Source organism: Sylvia atricapilla, chromosome Z (assembly GCF_009819655.1).
Source record: "Sylvia atricapilla isolate bSylAtr1 chromosome Z, bSylAtr1.pri, whole genome shotgun sequence".
Taxonomy (NCBI): Eukaryota; Metazoa; Chordata; class Aves; order Passeriformes; family Sylviidae; genus Sylvia; species Sylvia atricapilla.
Genome location: NC_089174.1, coordinates 14,554,509 through 14,575,468, shown reverse-complemented (window position 1 = coordinate 14,575,468; position 20,960 = coordinate 14,554,509). Strand labels below are relative to the sequence as shown.

General features: G+C 40.7%; 1 protein-coding gene across 1 annotated transcript in view; it reads right to left on the bottom strand.

The window, feature by feature from the left end:
- Positions 1-1,851: 1,851 nt before the first annotated feature.
- MARCHF3 (membrane associated ring-CH-type finger 3) overlaps positions 1,852-20,960 on the bottom strand; it is a 60,854-nt gene continuing 41,745 nt past the window's right edge. Inside the window, exons 3-6 of the mRNA XM_066339815.1 lie at positions 18,047-18,260; positions 16,822-17,029; positions 3,760-3,969; positions 1,852-2,316 (exon numbers count right to left, since the gene is read on the bottom strand). Of these exons, the coding sequence (XP_066195912.1) occupies positions 2,158-2,316; positions 3,760-3,969; positions 16,822-17,029; positions 18,047-18,237 (768 nt within the window). The 5' untranslated portion in view covers positions 18,238-18,260 and the 3' untranslated portion in view covers positions 1,852-2,157. The remainder of the gene's footprint in view (positions 2,317-3,759; positions 3,970-16,821; positions 17,030-18,046; positions 18,261-20,960) is intronic.

The following is a 20,960-nucleotide window of genomic DNA, read 5'->3' as shown; positions in this document are numbered from 1 at the left end:
TATCTCTGTTTACAGACCTTGCAGCTTCACTTAAATAAATATTTCCCTGAATGTTTTGCCACTTAATTCTGTATCACTCTGATTTTTGGTTTCATGAGGCAAAGCCAACAATAGAACTCACTAAGAAAACCAATTCTTTCTAAGAATTTGAGAGCAGTAATGAAGTTCTGAAGAAAGCTTACCTAAAGTATATGTTTAGGCATTAAAACACTGACAGCACCCTGACCCAGCTAGATTTGCTTTATTTCTTTGCCCCTGGCCAGCAGATACATATATTTAATGTGGAATTCTGCTTAAGTGCATATTTTGTTTTCATTCCAAATAGTTAATTACATTTGGGACGAGGTATATTAAAAAAAAAAAAAAAAAGAAAGAAAACGGTACAGGTTTTGGGCTATCACAGAGATTGTGTTATCTTCAGAGCCTTCTATAGTTTTCTTTGAAAGAGAAGCAGTTATACAGAGCCAAACATGAGCAACCCCAGCCTTGTCAGACTGGTGAGTACAGATCTGCAGGTTCATTATTTTCCTACACACCTTGGCTTATTGTATAAGTACCTTTCTGTTGGAATGAGGCTGTTATTGCTTTATATCCCCATGATTTTCCTATCTCCATGACTGACAGTTACAAAGGACATTGTTAATTAACATGCTCACAGCTAGACTGGTCCACAGATAGAATAAAGAAATTTAACAGATCTGGTTTTGTGTGTACTAAGCTTTCACACACACACACCCCCCCCCCCCCCCCCCCGAGCTCATACAAAACATCAAATAACTTCCTGTGTGACAGTAAATACCCATAATACCTTAAAATTTATGAATAACAAATCATTAGCCTTCCTGCTATGTCTTCCTTTTGATTTTCAGTTCCTGCAGTGTTTGGAAAACAAAGCATATGGTGGTATGTTCGTCCATGCACAATTCTAAGAAATTTATCTGTTCAGCAGGGTTCTGTATCATTAATTCTAGCAGCATTTGGTAATAAAATTTTGTGTAGTTATTTAAAATAAGTCTGTCTACGTAAGTGTGTCTCTTCTGGGAGTGAAGAATGGGTAAATAAATTTGGCATAAAACCATGGGGAAGCAGATAAAGTCCCCCAGGAATAAGGTCTGATCTTTACACTCCAAATTCAATTTGGTCACCACAGAAGACTGTGTATTATATATTTTTCAAAAAAAAAAATTTTTTTGCCTCAGTGCTACCATGAGAGTTCAGGGTTTGCACACACACTGCTGAGTCCTACCTGTCAGGCTGGAGTTTCTGTTGCTTTAAAATAATGTTATTCTTCATGCAAGATGAGTTTCTGCTTCCTAAAACTTATCTGATGATCTCATTCATTATGTATGTTGAGCTTTCCCTATGCAAAAGTAAGCTGCAGAGTTCAGCTCAGCCTTGTGTAAATGCAGGATATTGGCTTAAGTTTGAATTCACACCAGCAGAGTGTACACTTCACTGAGGAATGTGGTGCTTCTTCATGGAAGAATACAATTTTTTTTTCCTGAGTTCTATGTACTATGATACTTTTGATAGGAAGTTTATTGCAATTTGTCTAATTTTTCTCTTGTGCATGCTAGATTCATAAAAAGAATCTTCTGGTCAGACCTTGCCTGCCAAATAGGAATGGGTAATACAATTTTCTAATAATTTTGTAGCATTTTAAAAATGTGCCGATTTGTAGAGCTCATTACACACAAACTTTAATAATCAAAATATTGGTATAATGGACCTGCAGATAAAATCAAATGAGGAAATACCAATGCTGTGCTTTAGGAAGGAGAAATAAATACTGGTTACCAGCTGCCTAAAGAAACAGTACTGTAGGAACAAGAAATCATGAAAGCAAAGCACTTCTAAAACCTGTTTTGCAATGTTAATTACCATAGTTTAATGCTTTAAACAGTAACAAAAATTTGCATCACTCAATGATGCAGCAATTAACATATATGCAGAATCCTTAGGGTCCCTGCTAACTAAACACATTTGGCAGCTTAGCAAATGCCACAAATAACTGCAGCATCCATGACTTGAATTCTGACTGATTTATCCCTCTGCAGTCAGTCTGTAAACTCAAATTGCAAATTCCTGGGTGCTGGATGGTGCCTGACCCCGATGAATCTGAGAAAAAACATCTTTAGTGTACAGCACCACCCCAAATCACACAATTGTCTCCTTGGAGCTCCTTTTGAGGGGCTGCAGGCCCAGCAGGGCCTGCCGGGTTGAGGGGACATTGGCAGATTTTGGGATGAGGAGGATTGCCCGCCGGTTGTTCCGACGCCACTCATGGTACAGCCGGCAGTGGTACTTGAAGGACACCTAGGGACAGAAGGGACAAGAGCTGCCTTCAGTCACTACCACCCTGCAAGGAGTCAGCTGGAGATCCAAATACATTCCAGTGGAAAAAAATGGGTGAAAACTACTGAAAAGAGAGAACCTGCTATGTGCAGGGGAGAAAAGCAGTCTGTGCCTATTTTACCTCTCATTCCCCTTTTTCACAGCCTGAAAAATCAGACATCCTGCCTCTGCCTTTTACAAGAGCTGTTGGCACACATAGAAAGATTTTGGGATATCCTGTCTTGCTTCAGGTTGCTAAACTGACAGTCTAATTGCAGGCAGATGAACATTCATCAAGTTGGGCTTGCACAGAGGCAATGAGCTGACAATGTGTCTCAATTTAGATTGTCTGAATTTTTTTTTGTTGTTGCTATGAGGTAATTTCAGCTTTTTTGTGGAAGAGAAATGCATACTGTGGAGATGCAAGATAGCTCAGCCCCATGTTTTTAAAAAAAACAGTTCACAACTTGTTTTAGTGGCAGCCAAGTGTTGTTTGGGTTGTAGCTGTGTAAGAGGATGTATGTGTGTAGTTTAAAAAACAAATCCAACAAAAACAATCAACAAACTGTAAATTTTGAGAGAAATATTCCGAGTGATGATTGTTTTGTTCTTGAGCTGTGAGCAGGAGTTGACCCAAGGACTGTATCCTTTCCTTACTCCAAAAAGGGGACTTTTTAACTAATGAAACGTACCTTTCAATGATATCCTACAAGGGCTTTTTTGGTTAGGTTAAGTTTGGTTTGGTGTTTTTTGTGGTTTGTTGGGGTTTTGTTAGTTAGTTAGTTTGGTTGGTTGGTTGGTTTTTTTAAAATTAGATCTTTTTACAGCTGTCTGAGGGAAACCTATAAAGCTTTGGTTTAATAAGCAGTTTTGCAAAGGCAGCTCTTCAGAGTGATTCCTCCAACTTTCAACCTCCTCTCCTCCCCATGAAGGAAAGCATCCTGCATCTTCTATCTCTGTGGAGCAGTGTGTATGAATGAATATGAGAAATTCATTATCAAATGACACTGCAGGAGTAGCAGAAATTACTTGGAGTAGTGAGGAGGGTAACACCACCCCAACAGCTGCAAAGGTGGATGCCCTGTAAAATGCAGTGATAGTTTCAGGAGAGTGAACTGGAGTTCAGGTTTGGTTTTCAAGCAGCAGAACATGAGGTTCTTTGAGTAACAGCTGCATTGTTAAACCAGGTACCTATGTTATACAAGAGAAAGCAAAGTGTGGCACTGAATTCTTTGTTTAAGCACCAATCTCCTTTTTGTGTCTGGATCTTTTTGCTTGGGAGGACCTTTTTTGGTGTGTGTTAAAAGTGCAAAGTAAAAAGCAAGTGTTTTATGGATAAGTTGTCTGTTTTAGAGGGAGGGATAAAATAGCTTTGTTTGCTCTTTCCCTTTTTCCTGTGAGTTAAATAAACACCCTGATACTTACCAGGGTCCAAAAGAGGTAAATAGTGAAGAGTGCCACAGTGAGTGCAATGAGGCCAACAGCTTCCAGCCTACTGCTAAAGTGCAGGTGGTCCATGGCTCCTTGCAGGCACAGCCAGCCGGAGATGGTTGCCAGTGGGGTGATAAACAAGAAGCACACCACATCCCCAAAGAGAGTCCTCTTCTCATGCTGGGGGTCTGGGTTCCTCAGCCACTGCAGGCAGAACAGACAAGGCAGGTGTCAGTACAGGGAGGATGTTTTACCCTCAACTCAAAGCACAAACCCACCCCTTGAGGTCTGAACATGGAACTTGTGTAGGACGTGGCTTTTGGTGTCCCTAGGGATGCCTCTCATGTATCTGTAGATTTTTAATATATAGCTGTATAGTTCCTAGTACTTTTCCTGCCCTCTTTTACTTTTCAGAAGCCAGCCCTTTCTAACACACTCTTGACATTCTGTTTAACATTCTCAAAAAGAGTACTTCTAACCACGATACCTTGTTTTTCACCAGAATTTGAGAGGTATAACAAAATATAGGTCAAATAACCCCCTGGACCAACTCCAAGGGACAGACACTGGGGCAACTGGTTTCTTATTGGAGGCACCTGCTAGATATACTAATTAATTATAGATATACTAATTAATTAACCTTATTAAAATTGTAGAAATCCTGTGTTGCTCATGTGCATGCCTATACTTTGTGCACCTGAAAGCTTCCATTAAAGAACTGCTTTTTTACCTTATCACTCTTAATATGGTTTGCAATGATTTTCTTTGCTTTTAGGCAATACTAGAGACCTGAATTTCTCCCTCTTGCTTCCTGCTGGTGTCCACCTCTTTCTGTACCCACCATATCAGTTATTCAGCTGTGGTAAAGGCTGCACTGAGTAGTGTTTTACTTAGTGCAGCTCCTAGCATTTGCCCACTGGCTTCTTTGAAAAACTCCCTTCTTAATGTGTAAACAAGCTTGTAGAAAACATTTTAACATTTTCCATGCTATTTTAGGAAAATTTTTTTTTGCAAACTGCTCATAACATTTGCAAAGCCATTTTTAACTTGTTTTCAGATATTCACATTTAAGCAGAGTTCAATGCACACAAGGTTTTTTTTTATTAAGAGGGTATTAATCTTGAGAAACAGAGTGCCTGAAAGCACTCTTCAGCTGCTGAAACAAAGGTTAGGATTGAACAGTTATCAAGCCCGCACGCCCACATTTCTATAAACAGGATTTGAGATAGCAGAGATGAAAGAAGTTCCTACAACAGTACATTGAGGCATTTTAATTAAAAAAAAAATAAATTAAAAAACTCGAAACACCTCATCACACAAGTCAATATTTGAATAGGACAACTACCCAGCCCTGTAATTTTTGCCAACATGAGCTGTGGATTTGGTCAAACCTTCTCTGCAGCATCCTTTTATGGGTTTTTGGGGCCAGCAGAACCAGATGAATCTGATGCATCTCTAAACATTTTGGCCCTGTTATTTTCCAAGTTGTTACACCTGGCAGCACCAGCCTCACATACAACTCAGGAATTTAGAACACAAAAAAATATGTTAATAACTTTTTTTTTTTTTTTTCCCCCAGGATGTAGGCTTTTAACTTGCTTGAACACTTCTGAAATGCTAAGGAAGTGCAAAGTTCTTTAAACCAGCTATGCGTTACTATGAGCAAGAACTTGTAAGGGAAGGTGCCAATTGAAGAGGGAGGCTCAATACCGGTTTTTTTCTCTCCTTTTACGAGGAAAGACAGTAACTAGCTGTGGTCAGTTTACTCCAACAAGCAGCTAAGTCCCACAGGCCATTTTCTCACCCCTCCACCCCATCATTATGACGGAGAGAACAGCAATAGGGTGCAAGTAGAGTTTTCTTCAGCAGAGTTTGTACGAAATAAGGGGACATACATTTACATTTGAACATCTATTTAATTTACTCTAGCTTTAAAGAGAATGCCAAAAAAGTGAGTAAAAGTCTTACACTGTTTTCCTTGGAGCTTTCAATCCATTTAATTAAAAACATCCCCAAGGGTTTATGCACAACAGCTCTAGGTTATATCTGGTAGCATCTGAACAGATTGCAACCTTCCCCTTGTTCCATTTTCCAGGAGTCCCTGCAATGTGAAACCATCAGAAAAAAAGCACCTGATAGAGATAGTGCTTTTAAAGGTTTTAGAGACTGCAAAAAATGTTTTGTGAAGAGTACTTGTTTGAAAGGTGACCTGGAAGGGAAATGCTGAGCATTGTACCCTTCTCCTTGACTTCAAGAGGAATTGCAGGTATTCACCACTTTCCCATGACAGACTTCAAAGTTTTGACACCCATGCAGCTCAGGTAGTGCAAGAAACAGTTCCTAGTTCTGAGAAAGGAGGAATGCATGTCAAGGCAGGGGAGGGAGTGCACATGTGATGTTATCCCCCCCTGTGACTGTCCTTAGACACAGTGCAGTGCGCCTGAATTAAGACAGCACTTTTTACCGTGCCATCAAGCCTGACTGAAAGTTTGAGCAGGTTAAAATGATGTGGAGCTGCTTCACAGGCTGATGCTCCCCTGCTCCTTATGCCCTGTGGCACAAAAACAGAGTCAAACCCAAGTAATTCAAAAATTAGATGAAGCTATGGCAGGCAAGAGTAGTATTAAATAATAAATAAAGACATCACAATTCTACAGTCTAACCTCAAAAAGCCAGAATGTTTTCATTTCAGTTAGCTCTGAAATACAAGTCAAAAGCAAAGATTAATTTTAGTGGTTATACAGATTTCAGCCACAGCACTTATTTTTCTCTTGGAATAGTGCACACCTGCTTCTAAATCTGCTTCAGTTTCTAGGTTTCAGTCATTTGTTTGGAGAATGGAATAGGCACTGTGAAGTTACTTTATAGTTAAAATGCTAAGTCAGCAAATCCTTTTGTGCAACTCATACCCACACAGGGATCCTAACTAAGCCATGAACTGATTAATTACTGCATTGCTATGGTATGGACTACCCTGCTGGCCAAGAACAAGATGTAAGGCCAGGTGAAGCTGTCAGATCTGCACTGTGACACTCTGAAATCTGTCCTATTAAAATGTGTCAATGTGCCAAATTATTTCTGTAATAAATCGAGACTCTCAGAGCGATAATTTGCATTTAGAGGAGCGGGGGAAAAAAAAAAAAAAAAAACAAAAAACACACGAGAAAAGATTAGAAAAAGGGTTTTATTTGAAGTAAAATGCTGGCCTGCCTGGCACTTTCTGATGTGCAGTCTTAAAGTGATTAGTGATCCGTGTTCCTGAGCCACAGTTAACTGGAGCTGGATTAACAAGACATGAAATTACTTCAGCAATGCAAGCAAATACAAGAACTTTAAGCAGAGCACCTGATGCAAAACGCAATCCTGGCTCATGACTGAGACAAGCCAAGAGACCCTTTGAGAATCTAGCACTTCAGAGAGATGGGGGTTAACAGTGATCTTAACAAAGTCACTCTCTAAATGCATCTTGAGGAAAGCCAGACAGGAGAACTGAAGGGGCCCATCGGTGAAGTAAAAGTGCTACTTAAGGGACAAGGTTGGCTTAAGAACAGATAGGTAATAGTTGTCCCCAAATAAATTTAGGATAAGAACCAGGAAAAAAAAATCTCCATCCTTCAGAGGACCCAGCTCTGCAGCAGCCTCTCAAGAGAAGCAGCTTAAGCTAAAATCCTTAAAAGCTGACGCAGTTTTGAGAAGGAAGTTGCTTAAACCCTGAAAGACATTTTTGATGTACTGCATTCCACTTGACAAAACACTGTGAACACATCTGGGGCTCCTCCATCCCACACATGTAATACACACAAAAAGATTTGCTGCAGTCACCTCACTTCACAAGGCAGAGTTGAAATTGGAGAAGGAAATCATTGGAGCAAGCAGCAGCCAAGGACCAGAACACCCCTGGTCAGACTCTGACTCTCTGAATTTATCTATCCTAACCAAAATGAGCTGCTGTAAAACACCTCTGTGCTGCCTCACCACTGCCGAGGGCCAAATCCTGGAAGTACTCATCTCTACAGGTCTAACTTCAATTAGATGACTCAGAAATGTACAAGTAAAGTGTGTGCACAGTGTTTTTTCTGATGAGATCCTAAGGCTGCAATCTTTCTGCTGGAGAGCCCCTTCTGGTTCAGTACATTTTCCTTGAAGAAGTGATTTTAAACCGTACTGGAATTACACCACGAAGCTGAGGGGAGAGGACGGGAAGGAATTATCTCCCCAAAATGCAATGTCCTTTGAGCAAAAGATAGCTCATTGCACATCAAAACTTATCAGATCATTTTGTCATTTTCATGCAAATGGCTCAGCAGCAAGTTCTGGTAGAAGCAGGCTATATACAGGCTGAAGTGCTGAAAATTACTGTGGTTTCTTGTTGTATTTTTCTGGGGAATGGGTTTTCCCCAGGACTCCTGAAGAGTGTAACCATGTAGTTTGACCCTTCCTTCCTTTCTTGACCCAATAGGCTGAGGTCCAGCCATTCCCCCTGAGCAAGAGCCTTGATAAGGCCCTGTTCTTCCTCTTTCTCCCTCTTGCCCTCTTTCTGGACCTTTCTTGCCCTCTGGGCCTCCTGCCTTGTTTCCCCTCCTGGAATAAATATCTTGGATCAACCCTGGGGGTAAGAGCCTCTTTTGGATCTTTTGCCCTGTCCCTGAAATATTTCCCCAGAGTCTCCCAAGAAACTGAGCTAGCCCCGGGGGGCTGTGGGGGACTGGTTTCAGTTTCTGGTTTCGTGCCAGCAGTCACCAATGGGAGCATTTTGGCTAGAGCTTTAAGAGCAGAAAGGCTGATACTCCCTCTCTTTTTTAAAGAATATTTCTCTGGAATAAAAAACATTTTTAAAGACTAGGAGGGCCATTTATGGCTCCTTCTTCTCCCATTTATTCCCATCCCCAAAAAACCTGCATTTGAGCAATTTTTTTTTCTTGCACTATTTTTACTTGAAATATTAATTTTAACTTTTCAGTGAAATGTTTTGAAACTTGGCTTAACTACATGTAACTGAAAAATAAAATTTCCCAGACTAGAATGATAAATGTGTTTCTTTTCAGTGTCATGAAAGATTTTGGGTGACTTGAAACTTCTTAGGTTAATGTTTTGCCAAGGAAAACAAACATTTGAATGGTCATGGTGACAGCTCACAGAGATGTTTCTTTGGTCTCAAAGACAGAGGACTGTGTATTTGAGAGCTGGAATCTAAATTATTTGATCTCTGCAATGTTATTTGCATTGATCAAATGAATGTAAATGAATGTGCTCCTATTTAAGTTTTACCCCTATTTTAACTCAAATTGCAGGGAATATTTTAAATATGGCTGTCTCAATGAGCCAATGTTTCTTTTTGAAATAGCCAATAAATTTTGCTATGGCTGCATGTTCCTGAAAGTGGAAAAAATACATTTTTCATTGTAAGGATGGTGTATGATAAAACTTTAAGTTTTGTTTTGTTTTCCAGAAAGGGTAAATCACAGCACAGACAGCTACCACCTAGGGCTGGTTCCTTAATGTGAGGAGATCACCACATGCTGTTGCTGTCACACCACAATTCAATTTTCAATTTATACCTTGGGTTCATTTGCCAGCTGAAAAAGAGGAGCAAGAAATAGGGCAGGGAAGGCAAGAGACCTTCATGGGTCAGTAGGAACCTGCTGGACAAAGGAAAGGGAAGGAAGCACATGCACAGGCAGTGAAAGCAAGGACAGACGACCTGGGAAGAGTCTAGAGAATAAATTCTCTAAGAGGTTGTGGAGGGTTGGGGACAGGAAGGCCAAGGTGAAGCTGGAACTGAACCTGGAAGGGGGGAGAGAGTAATAGGACATTCTACAGCTTCATTGAACAGAAAAGGAAGGTCACAGGAGGTGTTTTCCCCCACTCTAAACAACCCTGCAAACTGCTGACAGGCCATGGGGAGGAGCCTGAGGTACCCCACAGCTTTTTTGCCTCAGTCCCCTGTGGGAACCTCTCCTCCCAACCCTCCTGAGTGGGTGGAGAGCAGGATGGACACTGGGAGAGCAAAGGCTCTGCCACTGAAAGGAAAGATCCTGCTCAGGACCAGCAGAGGTACCTGGACATGCTCAGCTCTGTGGGACCTGGTGGGATGGAGCTCAGAGTCCTGATAGAATTGGCTGCTGGAGTTGCCAAGCCACTACCCATGACACTAGAAAAGTCCTGGCAGTCAGGCAAGATCCCAAGTGACTGAAAAAAGGGAAATGTTGCAGCTATCTTCAAAATGGGGGGAAAGGAAGACCCTGGGAACACCCAGCTGTCAGACTCCCTCCATGCCTGGGGTGAAGGTGAGACAGACTCTCTGGAAGCTCTGCTGAGGCTCATGGAGCTTGGGGAGGGGATTTGAGGCAGCCAGCTTGGCCTCACCAGGGATGGCTCCTGCCTGACCAGCCCAGTGGCCTCCTCTGATGGGGTGACCACACCAGTGGACAAAGGAAGGGCTACAGATGTAATTTACCTGGATTTTTGCAAAGCCTTTGACTGGGTCCCCCAGAACAGCATTCTGTCTAAACTGGGGAGAGATGGATTTCATGGATGGACTATTGGAAATGTTCCAGACAAGACTGGATGGAGCTTGGAGCAGCCTGGGGCAGTGGCATCTGTCTCTGCCCATGGCAGGGGTGGCACTGGATGAGTTTTAACGTCCCTTCCAGTCCAAACCATCCTCTGATTCTGATACACAAAGCTCCACCATGTAGCAATGTATCTGTATAACAGGCCATTCTGATTCACCAGCCAAACTGTTTGTGAGTAATCTTATCAAACCATCTGCAGTTTTCTTGTTAGAGCTCTCAGGAATTCATCAAGGTTACTGAGAAAACAACAGGATCAAAGCTAGGAACGGAGAGCCTGAGAAACTCTGCAAAAAATGTAAACCCTAGATAAGGGAAGCACAGCGTGAGGATGGACGTTCGACCAATTGGATGTCCTGAAGGATGTGCCTGATGAAGCAGCAGCTTAGCCAACCCAGAGATGCATGCCCACGTGGACAGTACACCTAGAATCTATATCTGGCATGTAATGTAAACAATAAACTGCTTTTGCAGAATCATATTGGTTCTGTTATTCAGTGGCCCCTTTCCCCCCTGCACCACCAAGCAGCAATAATATAGTTGCTCAGGGACGTGGTGTCCAGTTTCTGGATTACACATACTCAGCTTCAAAAAAAAAGGATTAGTAATTCTCTGGCAGTGAAAACAAATAGTAGAGCTTGCTAAATGGCACTATAAAAATCTATGAAATGTTCTTGCAATTACACAATAGCATAATTTTTTAGCATTAGTCTGGCTCACCGCTGTTCTGTTTTCCTACTAGCCACTTTTGATTTATAGTTATGGAGATGCTTCTATCAGTTAAAAGATTTCAGGATATGACAAGAAAAAAAAGATTTTGTGGAACTATGGGAAAAGCTGTGTGTCTTTCTATCTGTGTGTATTTGCAATGCTCTCATTCTGTTTTGGACAACTGTATTCCCAGTTAGACAGACAAATACATGCATTCAAGAAAATCAACAAAAAACACATTTCACATTTTAAAACAAAAGCAAAAGCAGATTTGCTATTGGCAGTACTTACTTCAAGACATTGTAAATGTCCTGATCTACAAGTTCAAATATATGAAAGCTGAAGACATGATAGATAATAAATGCTTGATGGGTATACAAAGAGACAGATGCAATAAATATTAGCAATTCTATTTTCCTAGGAAATGTAAACTTTAACTGTCTCCTATCAGAGGCAGAAGATGTTATCAGTAGGAAAGAGAGAGATAGATTACATCTGGGCAGTTTAGAACTATTTTACAGGACCATAATGTCCCAAGAAAAGTCACCAAACCCATTATTTAAAACAAAAGATTTACCTTTGAAAACTCCAGCATCTTTCCCCCATCTTGCTTGTTCTTGAGGCAAATCTGATTGTTCAGTTCCTTTCTCCTGGGAACTTCCCTTGAGTTTTTTCCCTAGATTGTTATAAATTTAGTAGTGAGCAGTTACAGATGTGATGGTCTGAACTAGTCTGTTCACTGACAAGTAATTTAAATTTTTATTTTTTTATGGGAAGTGGGTTGCTTTTGTTTGCATTTTTGCTGCCAGTAATATAAGAAAGATTTGTGCATTGTAGCAAATCCTTGCTTCAAGGAACATAAAACAGCTACTCAATTTCTCTTTAAAGGAGAAAGAACATTCTGATTTGGTCTCTGGATTTCACTACATTACTAATAAACAGATGCAAAAAAAAAGTATCTTGGAGATTTTATGGTTTTAAATCTCTGTTGAGGAGTTTATTAATTTTTTATTATTATTTTTCATTATTTATTTATTTATTTATTAGTACTTTAAATTAGACATACTTCTACTGGAAACCTACAACGCTGCTTCAAATTCTCCCTGTGTGACCTGGTCTCAAGGGGACTATTTTCCCACCTAAAGAAAACTAGGTACAAAAATATGTCTATCACCTTGCCCTTTCAATCTGCCCCTTTTAGGTCAAGAAAAAAGGAGGATGGGAACATCTTAATTATCTGCTCCCAGCCCTAATAGCCTGTATGGACAGCTGAAGTTCCTCCAAACTTTGATTAATGGAAGTTTTCCTGATTGGTGACTATGCTGAGGAACCATTTATTTTCCTTTTGCCTTGAGGTGTGATCCTTTTATAAACTACCTGCAGCAAATCTGGTGTCTGTTCATTACAGTGATTTAATGCTAATGACTTGATTCATTGAACAGTGGAGAGGAAAAAAAAAGTAAAAATAATCCAAACAGATAAAAAGATCGTGACTCAAAGTCTTGCACAGGAAATAAATTCATATTTCAATGTGGGGATTTGGGAGGTTTTAATTTATAATGTAAGCCCATATAAATACTTCATGCATAGGTGTACATTTTAGAGGGTTTTAATATTTATTTTACCTTAATTATATAAGCTCTATAGCTAGCAACACAGTGGGGAAAAACTGAAGTTAATTTCTGCCCAGTATTGCTGTGATTATCCTGACTTTAGTTTTTCTCCTAGTCATGCTGTTTTGCTTTGTATTGTTAATCAAGTGCTTTCTGTTTGTTCGCAAAAAAAAAAAAAAAAAAAAAAAAAAAAAGAAAAAGAAAAAGAAAAAATTGAACAAAGAGATATCAAATCCTTGTTGGTTTAAAACATATAAGTAATTTACAAGCAATACAAGCCTGACTTATATGGCCACATAATACTCTTATACCATTTGTTTTTTGTAGCTGGTTGTTCCCTAACATTTTGTTATTGCACATAAATATATTTTTACTGCCACATTTCGTGGCTGCTTCTGCACTGACCCAAGTGGAAGCAACACAGATGCAATGTGGAAATAGAAATGAAGATGATACATAATACTTACCTAAAGTTTGACCAATCTTTATGCTGAAATAGCAAAAGCAGCTATGTGAATGAAACCACACATTCCTAATGCAGATTTTTTTCTGTGGATTGACTGCATTAAAAAGGCAGCTTATATAAAGCTGGAAGGTCCATAAAAGTCAGTAATGGAATTACTGCAGTTTGAGATTTCACTGTGCTGGTTTTGAGGTCCTTGGCTGGCTTGTCACAAGGAATATCAGTTTTGTGCATATCAGCCATCATATTATAGATTTCTCTTTCCTTTGTCATGGGCTAGAAGGGGTCCTCTAGAGGGTTCAGACTCCTCTAACTGAATATTGCACTATTGTGAAAAATGAAAGACGGTTTTAATCAGCACCATAGTGCTGATTCACATTGCCACTGTGGAAACACAATTCTTTTGCGAATAACAATGTGAGTTCAAAAGAAGAACCAAAGAAGCATCACAAATATATTGTTGAGAGGATGGATCTGCCTGACAGACTGTACTACCACTGACTGCTGCTCTGGTTGGGTTTTGGGCATCAAACAGTCAGAACATTGTGCATTTCCAGGGAGAAGATTCTGCCTGAGACAAAAATATATATGCTCGGTGGCAGAGACAAAGGAGAAGCATAGAGTTGTCTTTGGTCAACTCCTCTGCTGCTTCCATAAGGATGGGCACTGGGAGGAAGGAATATGGCTGAGCTATCAGTCACCCATTTATTCCATTTCAAGCTCATTGTTGGTGCAGCCTCTCCTGCTAACAGCATGAATAAATTGACACATGACATTTCCAGATAAAAAGAGTAAAGTGCCTCAATTTGTTTCTGCTGAAACAGATTTCTTCCACACCCATGTCTAAGACACTAGGAATCAGTGATCAGTGTGATCAATCCAGTGAAGCGACAAGGAGAAAACATAATAGCATGCTGGGGTTTCTTGTTTTGGTTTTGGTTTTGGGGTGGGTTTTGGTTGGTTGGTTGTTTGTTGGGTTTGGTGGTTTTGGTTTTTCTTTTGGTTTTTTTTTTGTTTGTTTGTAGGGTTTTGTTTGTTGGGTTTGTTTTTTGGTTGGGTTTGGTGGTTTTGGTTTTTCTTTTGGTTTTTTTTGGTAGTGGTGGTGGTTTTTTGGCACTTTGAAAAAGAGTATAATACGTCTCAGAATAGTCAGAAATATCTTTTTTTTTTTTTTCCTGTTGGTGGAAGACCTCTCAGAGAAAAGATCAATATGATGAGTGATTGCTTCAAGCATTTCTTCACTACCTGTCACTGACCCCTGAATGGGATGTATTCATTCTGTGAGATACGGCCTGTTGAGGAGTTACTGGATGTGTTTTTAGAGTCTGTGCTCTATAAATCAATTTATGAGTACAATAGTCCCTCTTGACCTATTAAATGCAGTGGTAAAACTCATCATTCATCTCCAGTGAGAGGAGGACCATTTACTCTTTCCGTTATATAGGTATGGAGAACCTTATAAGAACTGATTACCTCATTAAATTAAGAGAACTGTGACATCCCATGCCAAACCTACACACACTGTGGTGTTAAAAGCAGGTGGCCACTCTGGCTTGTTACTCATCCAAATGTTACAGCAGGGTTTTTGTGAGAAATGGTCCTACTATATCTGATAAAATTCCTTCCATGTCCTCATATTCTAGGTAACATGGAGAGACAGGCATGAAAATGCTTTTAGGACACAGAAGATGAGGGAATCTGACAATCTTGCATCTGCTTTAGTGCTGCTTTGGGAATTTTCTGATGTTTGCTGCAGTTATTTGTATGGGGAGGTCTTTGCTTTTCAAATCTCTGTGTGTTAAATAAGTAGAAACTTCCAGGAAAAAATTAAATTATGCTGACAGAAATCAAGAACTTTGATTATCTTTCTGCTTAATTTTCCTGCAGCATACAGCTCATTTTAGTTTCTCTTTGTATCTGCTGCTCTCAGCTTTGAAAGTATATCTTCATTTTCTTTCTAAACTGAAAGCATATTCCCTTTATAAGATCACAAAGGATTTGGGGTTTATATGACCTTCCCTGCAACTGCACCCAGCTGTTTATTTCTGCACTAAAATACAGTGGGTGTAAGTAGCTAAGAAGTCAGAAAATAATGAGTAGTAAAGATAAAAACACTTAGCTATGTTTCAAAAATGCTCTTGTTCAGGGTTTATAATTTGTCTTCAGCTGAGAAAACACTGGCAGGTTTACCATTATTACTTAAAATGTCATTGTTGTTGTTCTACTACTTATTACTGCTTTTGCCAAAAAGAAGCCTCATTTCATCAGGGAACAATCAAGCAACCACAGTACAGGGTCAGCTTTGCTTTCAACTCCTTCCATCATCAGCAGCTCTAGCCAGCACCACATCCAATTTGTGCAGCACAAGCCTCATGAGGAACTATCAAAAGGGAACAATTTCAAGAAGCTGGGCTCTAAAATCAAACTGTGATGACTCAGCATCACTTATCTTTCTTCTCAGAGGGCAGATTCAGAGTGGTGCTGTTCTTGCACCAAAGACTGAGAGGAGAACCAGACAGCAACCCAGAGGCAACCAAGCACAGCTGGTCAAGACTTGCTTTGGGTGCACGATTTGTGCTAAATGCCATATCATGTACCTTTTTTGGGGGGATCCTGAAGAAGAATGAAGATATCTTTGGGCTTAGACATAAAATGTGCAAGCTTATCTTACTTAAAATAATTTTGGTAGTGTTGAACTGCTCATCCCCTGAGCCACCTCCCAGCAGTCAGTTCTGTCCCGTGTCCTCTCATCTGTGAAAAACAAAATGCTGTTTTCCCCTACCTATTTTTAATACTGTAACTCCCTCCATCAGTTTTGACACAGTTTAAAGGAACAATTAGGATGCACAGGAAAGACACTTTGGGCTGAATCCAAGCTCTGCAGGCACCTTCCTGTCACCAACAGGTACAAAATGCTTCTTCTCATTCATTTGGTAAAATGATATTTGTATTTCACTTTTAGTTCCAAAAGAAACCCTAACTTTGTTCCATCTTTTTCCAAAACAAAATAAGGGAGGAAAAAGGTAATAAACAGTGTCAAGAGATTGAACTTGTTCTTGTTTCTTTCTTTTCTTGAGGGCCAAAAATACCCTAAAATCTGGAAAACTTCATTAAGCTGCTACCTATAGTTGTCAAAAACTGAATTTTCATTGATAAGGGAGAAACAATTGTCCAATTCACTGTCGAGTCTGCACATAGGCAAGAAGAGGCCAAAAGGTCACTCACAAATGTCTAAACATGCCAAACATTGAACAAGAGCAATTCCTTCTTGTGAGCTTGACATGTAAACTGGGTTTCTAAGGCTTCTAAGTTTGTTACCTCCCAAAAGCAAGAAGAAAAAGAAAATTCTGACCTGTATTTAATTTGCTGAGTCCAGCCACTTGCCCCACATTCCACAGGAACTGCTACTTACCTCTCCTCCACCCTCAACCAAGCTGGCTGGCATTCCAGGAATTTGCAGCACACTGTTTCCCAGACTTCCACTCAGGTTTGCAGTGAAGCAAACCCACCAATCCCATTCTAATAATTTGTTTTTGATTTGCTCCAAAATGAGGAGTTTTGTTATTTCCCACCCTTATACTGCCAAGCCCCTAAAATGCCAGTGGAGCCCCAGAGGCTTTGTGATGCCTGCACAAAAGCAGGCATGATTTTGATTTTAGTGAAACTAAAATTTCAGGGCTGTGCCCCATGTACTGACCTCCACCAGTGGCCTAGGCTTGTGCTCCACTGCAAACCTGAAGTGGCAAAGCTCACAGTAGCTGGTGTTGGAGGATGAGAGCCAGTGCTCCAGGCAGCTGCGGTGAATGGTCCCCAGAGTCCCTGTGCACTCACAGGGTGACAGCAGCTCCTCGTGGCTGCTGCCCTCGTGGCAGATCCGACAAATGGGCTGGTCATTGAAGGGGCTGCTGCAGGAGAAGGAGAGAAAACTGCTGGTCAGTGCACAAGGCTGTGGTAATAGCCTTTTTCTCTGTCATGAACTAGAAATGGTTGCATTTAGGAGTGCTTTGCCCTATAATTAGGAATCCAAGCTGCTCGCTAATGGTTTAAGGGGTTTTGGTATTCTTGCTTAAAGTATCTCATCTGTTAGTGGGGGGAAAAGCAAAGAGTGAAAAACATCAGAGTGGCAGATGAGAGGCAGAAGTCCTTCTGTATTTTGTATTTCCCAGCTCTTCAAAAAGCAGCAGTGTAGCCTCATCTGGAAATCCTCAAGTACATCAGGGGGTTTGTAAATCTGCCTCAGGTGGGCACTTCTTAGTGGTGGTGATCCTTTGACCTAAATATTATTTTCACTGGCCAACAGTAAAGGACTGCTGAAAGAGCAGCAGCTTTCCCTGTAGCATCTCAAATGCAGGGTCACAACTTCAGAAAAGCACATAAAGGAAGAAACCTCCTCTCCCTGGAAAGGGTTTCCCTCTCTTTAGGACACCCCACAGGCAGATCAAGGAGTGATACAAATAGAAGTGAAAAGAACTGTGCCAAACACATCTCTGCTGTGTGCCTGCAGGTGGGTATTTCATCTGCATTGCTTTAAGATTTATGAAGTCTTTCCAGCTCACCACCAGCAAAGATGAATTTGACACAAGCATCAAATCTGGATAAGGCCAAAGACATCAGAATACTCTTTTTTGCTTCTAATGAGAAAAAGGCAGCTTGAGGCATGCTTCAAAGGCATAGATTAACAATGTATTTTCCCAGTAATCTGCCTCTCTAAACCAGCAGCAGACAGAGTTGGTGAATCACTCAGACAATGACACCAATGCAACGGTGGTACTAGAAACAGCTTATCTGCCTGCTCAGCACACTAGCTGGGAAGTGTTTAGGAAGTGTGATGCATTCTGCAGTGTGATCATCATGATGCTGGGATGGGGGTTTAATCACACCAGAAGAGAAGGGACCTGTCCCTCCTTCTGTCTCCCACATACCTCTGCACAGCAAGGGTCCGCACGACGGATGAGAGCAGCTGCCCATCCTTAGAGGACACCTGCATGACATACTGGGGACAGCTGGTGGCCAGGGCCACGCTGCTGCCGGGCAGGCTCTTGCCATCATGGGCCGGAGGGCGCGGGCACTCCGGAGGGAATCCAGGCAAGTGGCTGCAGTGGTTCATCCTCATGGCGCTGGGCAGTGGGTCTCCATCTAGGTGTGAACAAGGACAGGGAGGTGCTGTGGGGTGCAACTCTCCCTGTCTGACCAACACCAGGCATGAGAAGGAACATCCCTCACTCCCCACCCCCAAATTTCTGAAGCCCATTCAGCAGGGTAAGAGAGTTTACAACATTAAGTGTCACAAAAAAAACCCAGTCTGCGCATCCCAAATGTAGCAAGCCAGCAACTCTTATTTCTTCTCTCTGCAGACTCCTGAAGTCATGAGTGATGAATAGAGAGGCTGAACATTTTGTCACTCCTCCTTTAAATGTGTCAAAGGAGTATACAGTCTTCACCCTGTGCACTTTCAAATTTAAAGGCTGCCGCTTGTCCACCAACGGACAAAGTTATGTACTGGATGAGAAAATGGCTGATTGGCTTCAAATCCCCCTTGAAAACACTTTACTGCTCCTCAGTGTCTTCTATCACCAACCCATAGCAGAGTACAGACCTGGCAATTAATCCTGTACAGGGATTAGTCACACAAACCTGCTTCATCACAGCCTGAGTGCAGCAGTATTTTATGCCAAAAGGGGAGGCAGAAATCACAGCCTGCCCATGTCCCTCTTCTCTGCTTTGCTCTTTCTCACATCACTGTGAGTGTGTTTTGCACGGTGTCTTCAGCCATGGCAATTGGGAAAAGAAGGGTTGTGCTGGAGACAAGGAGGCTGATCATGTAAATTCCTGATGCCTTGGTGGGATGGATACTCCTGGCTGGGTGTTCTTGTCATGGAGGGTTCCACCAGATTGTGTCCCTGCTGTCTTCCCTTTCAGGTCAAGCATCAAAAAAAACATACACAGGGTGAGTTAAACCCTCTGCAAAATGGGGGAAAGATTCCCTAGCACACCTTGGGACACTTGGCTACAGTCCCATGTGAATCTTGCAGGTTGCAATGATGATACTCTCGTGCTAAAATCAGGAGTTTCCTCCTTAAAAAAAGTGTTTTGTGTCACTCACCACAGTTGTATGGTGTCAGCACTGCAGCTGAGAAGAATCTTTAAAAACCAAACACGAATAAAACTCTGTAAACTGATGTTTCTCCAAGGATATAGGAGAAACCTTGTGATTTGGCTTTGTTGGATTTGAGCAATAGCAACACTAAACTTTGGAAGGAACCTGAAGGGACGTCTTTGGCAGTAAGATTTTGTAGCACATGAAGACTGGTGTGGAAGCGGAACCAGTTGCACACAGGTTTTCACACAGGGACTCATATTCTTAGAAAGACATCTAAAATAGGAAAATGCTTTGGCAAAGCGTTTGTTTTGCAGGATTACTTCAGCTATTTTCTGACCATGCATACCAGGGAGTGAGCTGGAGGCTGATGAGACTGCTTACAGGGAAGAGAGTATTCAGGGAATGGGGAAGGCAGTTGGACTCTGGGACTCATTTACAATGAAAATGAAGCAAATGGCTGATGGTTAAAACCATTAACATATAAAAAGATGCAGACATTTCAAGAGAATAAGAGCCATAGACTCTCCAAGGAGACCATGGTGTTCAGTAACATTTTCGTTTTAAAATCCACACTGAGACTGTTTAACAAGAACATTCAGCTGCTGAGTAGCTGCTTCATTAAACTTAAAAAGCCTAAGAAGTATTATGCTTACAAACCCATGCTACAGAATTACGTATTTCTTTCCTGATTGTTTCACTGACCCCATTAAGTACAGCAGTGGGTTTATAATTTCATATAAAATGACAGTTTAGGCCTTTACAAACACATCCATCAGTCGCTTGATGAGTTTGGAGCATTTGCTGGAGCATCAGAAGATGCAACTAAATGGAAAGCTTTAAAGCACACAGGAAATAATCTGCTATATCTCAGCAATGTTAATTCAAATTCCTGCCTACAGCACTGCATTGATATTCCATTTTGGCAGAGCAGATACAGGCAATCCCTTTCTACTTTTTTAAAAGGGAGTTGAAAGTTACAACATATTTTTCTGAATTCAGAAGAACTATTTTCACACAAAATCAGTGCATGTGCCTGAAAAGAGATACAATTATAGAATTAAATTATATATGCTTTGATACTGAATCCCATGGTAAATAGTGGAGATTAGTTGTCCTGAGAAGCACAGAGATTCTAAGAACATCCTAAGTTAAAGCTGGCATTAAGGAATTGTAAATCTTCACGGCCACAAACCCCCAAAGTAAATATTTACCCATATGTACGTATTATGTAAAAAAGTTTTTCACTTGAAACAAGTGAAAATCTGTCAAAAAAGCTTCAATAAAAGATAAAATAAAGAACAAAACTGGTAAGATGTGTTTAGACAGTATTTATGAAGACAAGTGATATCAAAAATGGGGAAGACACAATATCGATATTTATTCCAGATGCCAGAAAATTCTGAGAAAAGTGGCTGAATTTGGTATGATGAATGTATGGTAGTATTTAGCTCTTTGGTTTTCCTTTTCTGTGTTGTAGCTAGTCCTAGTTTTTCACTTACATCTATATCCATATCTATATCTATATTTGTATGGGTTTATGGGTATCAGAGTAAAAGTAAAGGTGTTGCAGGTATTTTCTTTATGCAGTTAGTGTAAAATTTATTTGTTAGTCTTTATGAGATTACAAATCAACCAATAAACTCAAGCAAATTATCTGAGGCCATGGTGAAGCTAAGCAGAAGATTCATGTGCAGAAGACATCCTTTGCTCCATAATAATTTAGAGGATGCCATATT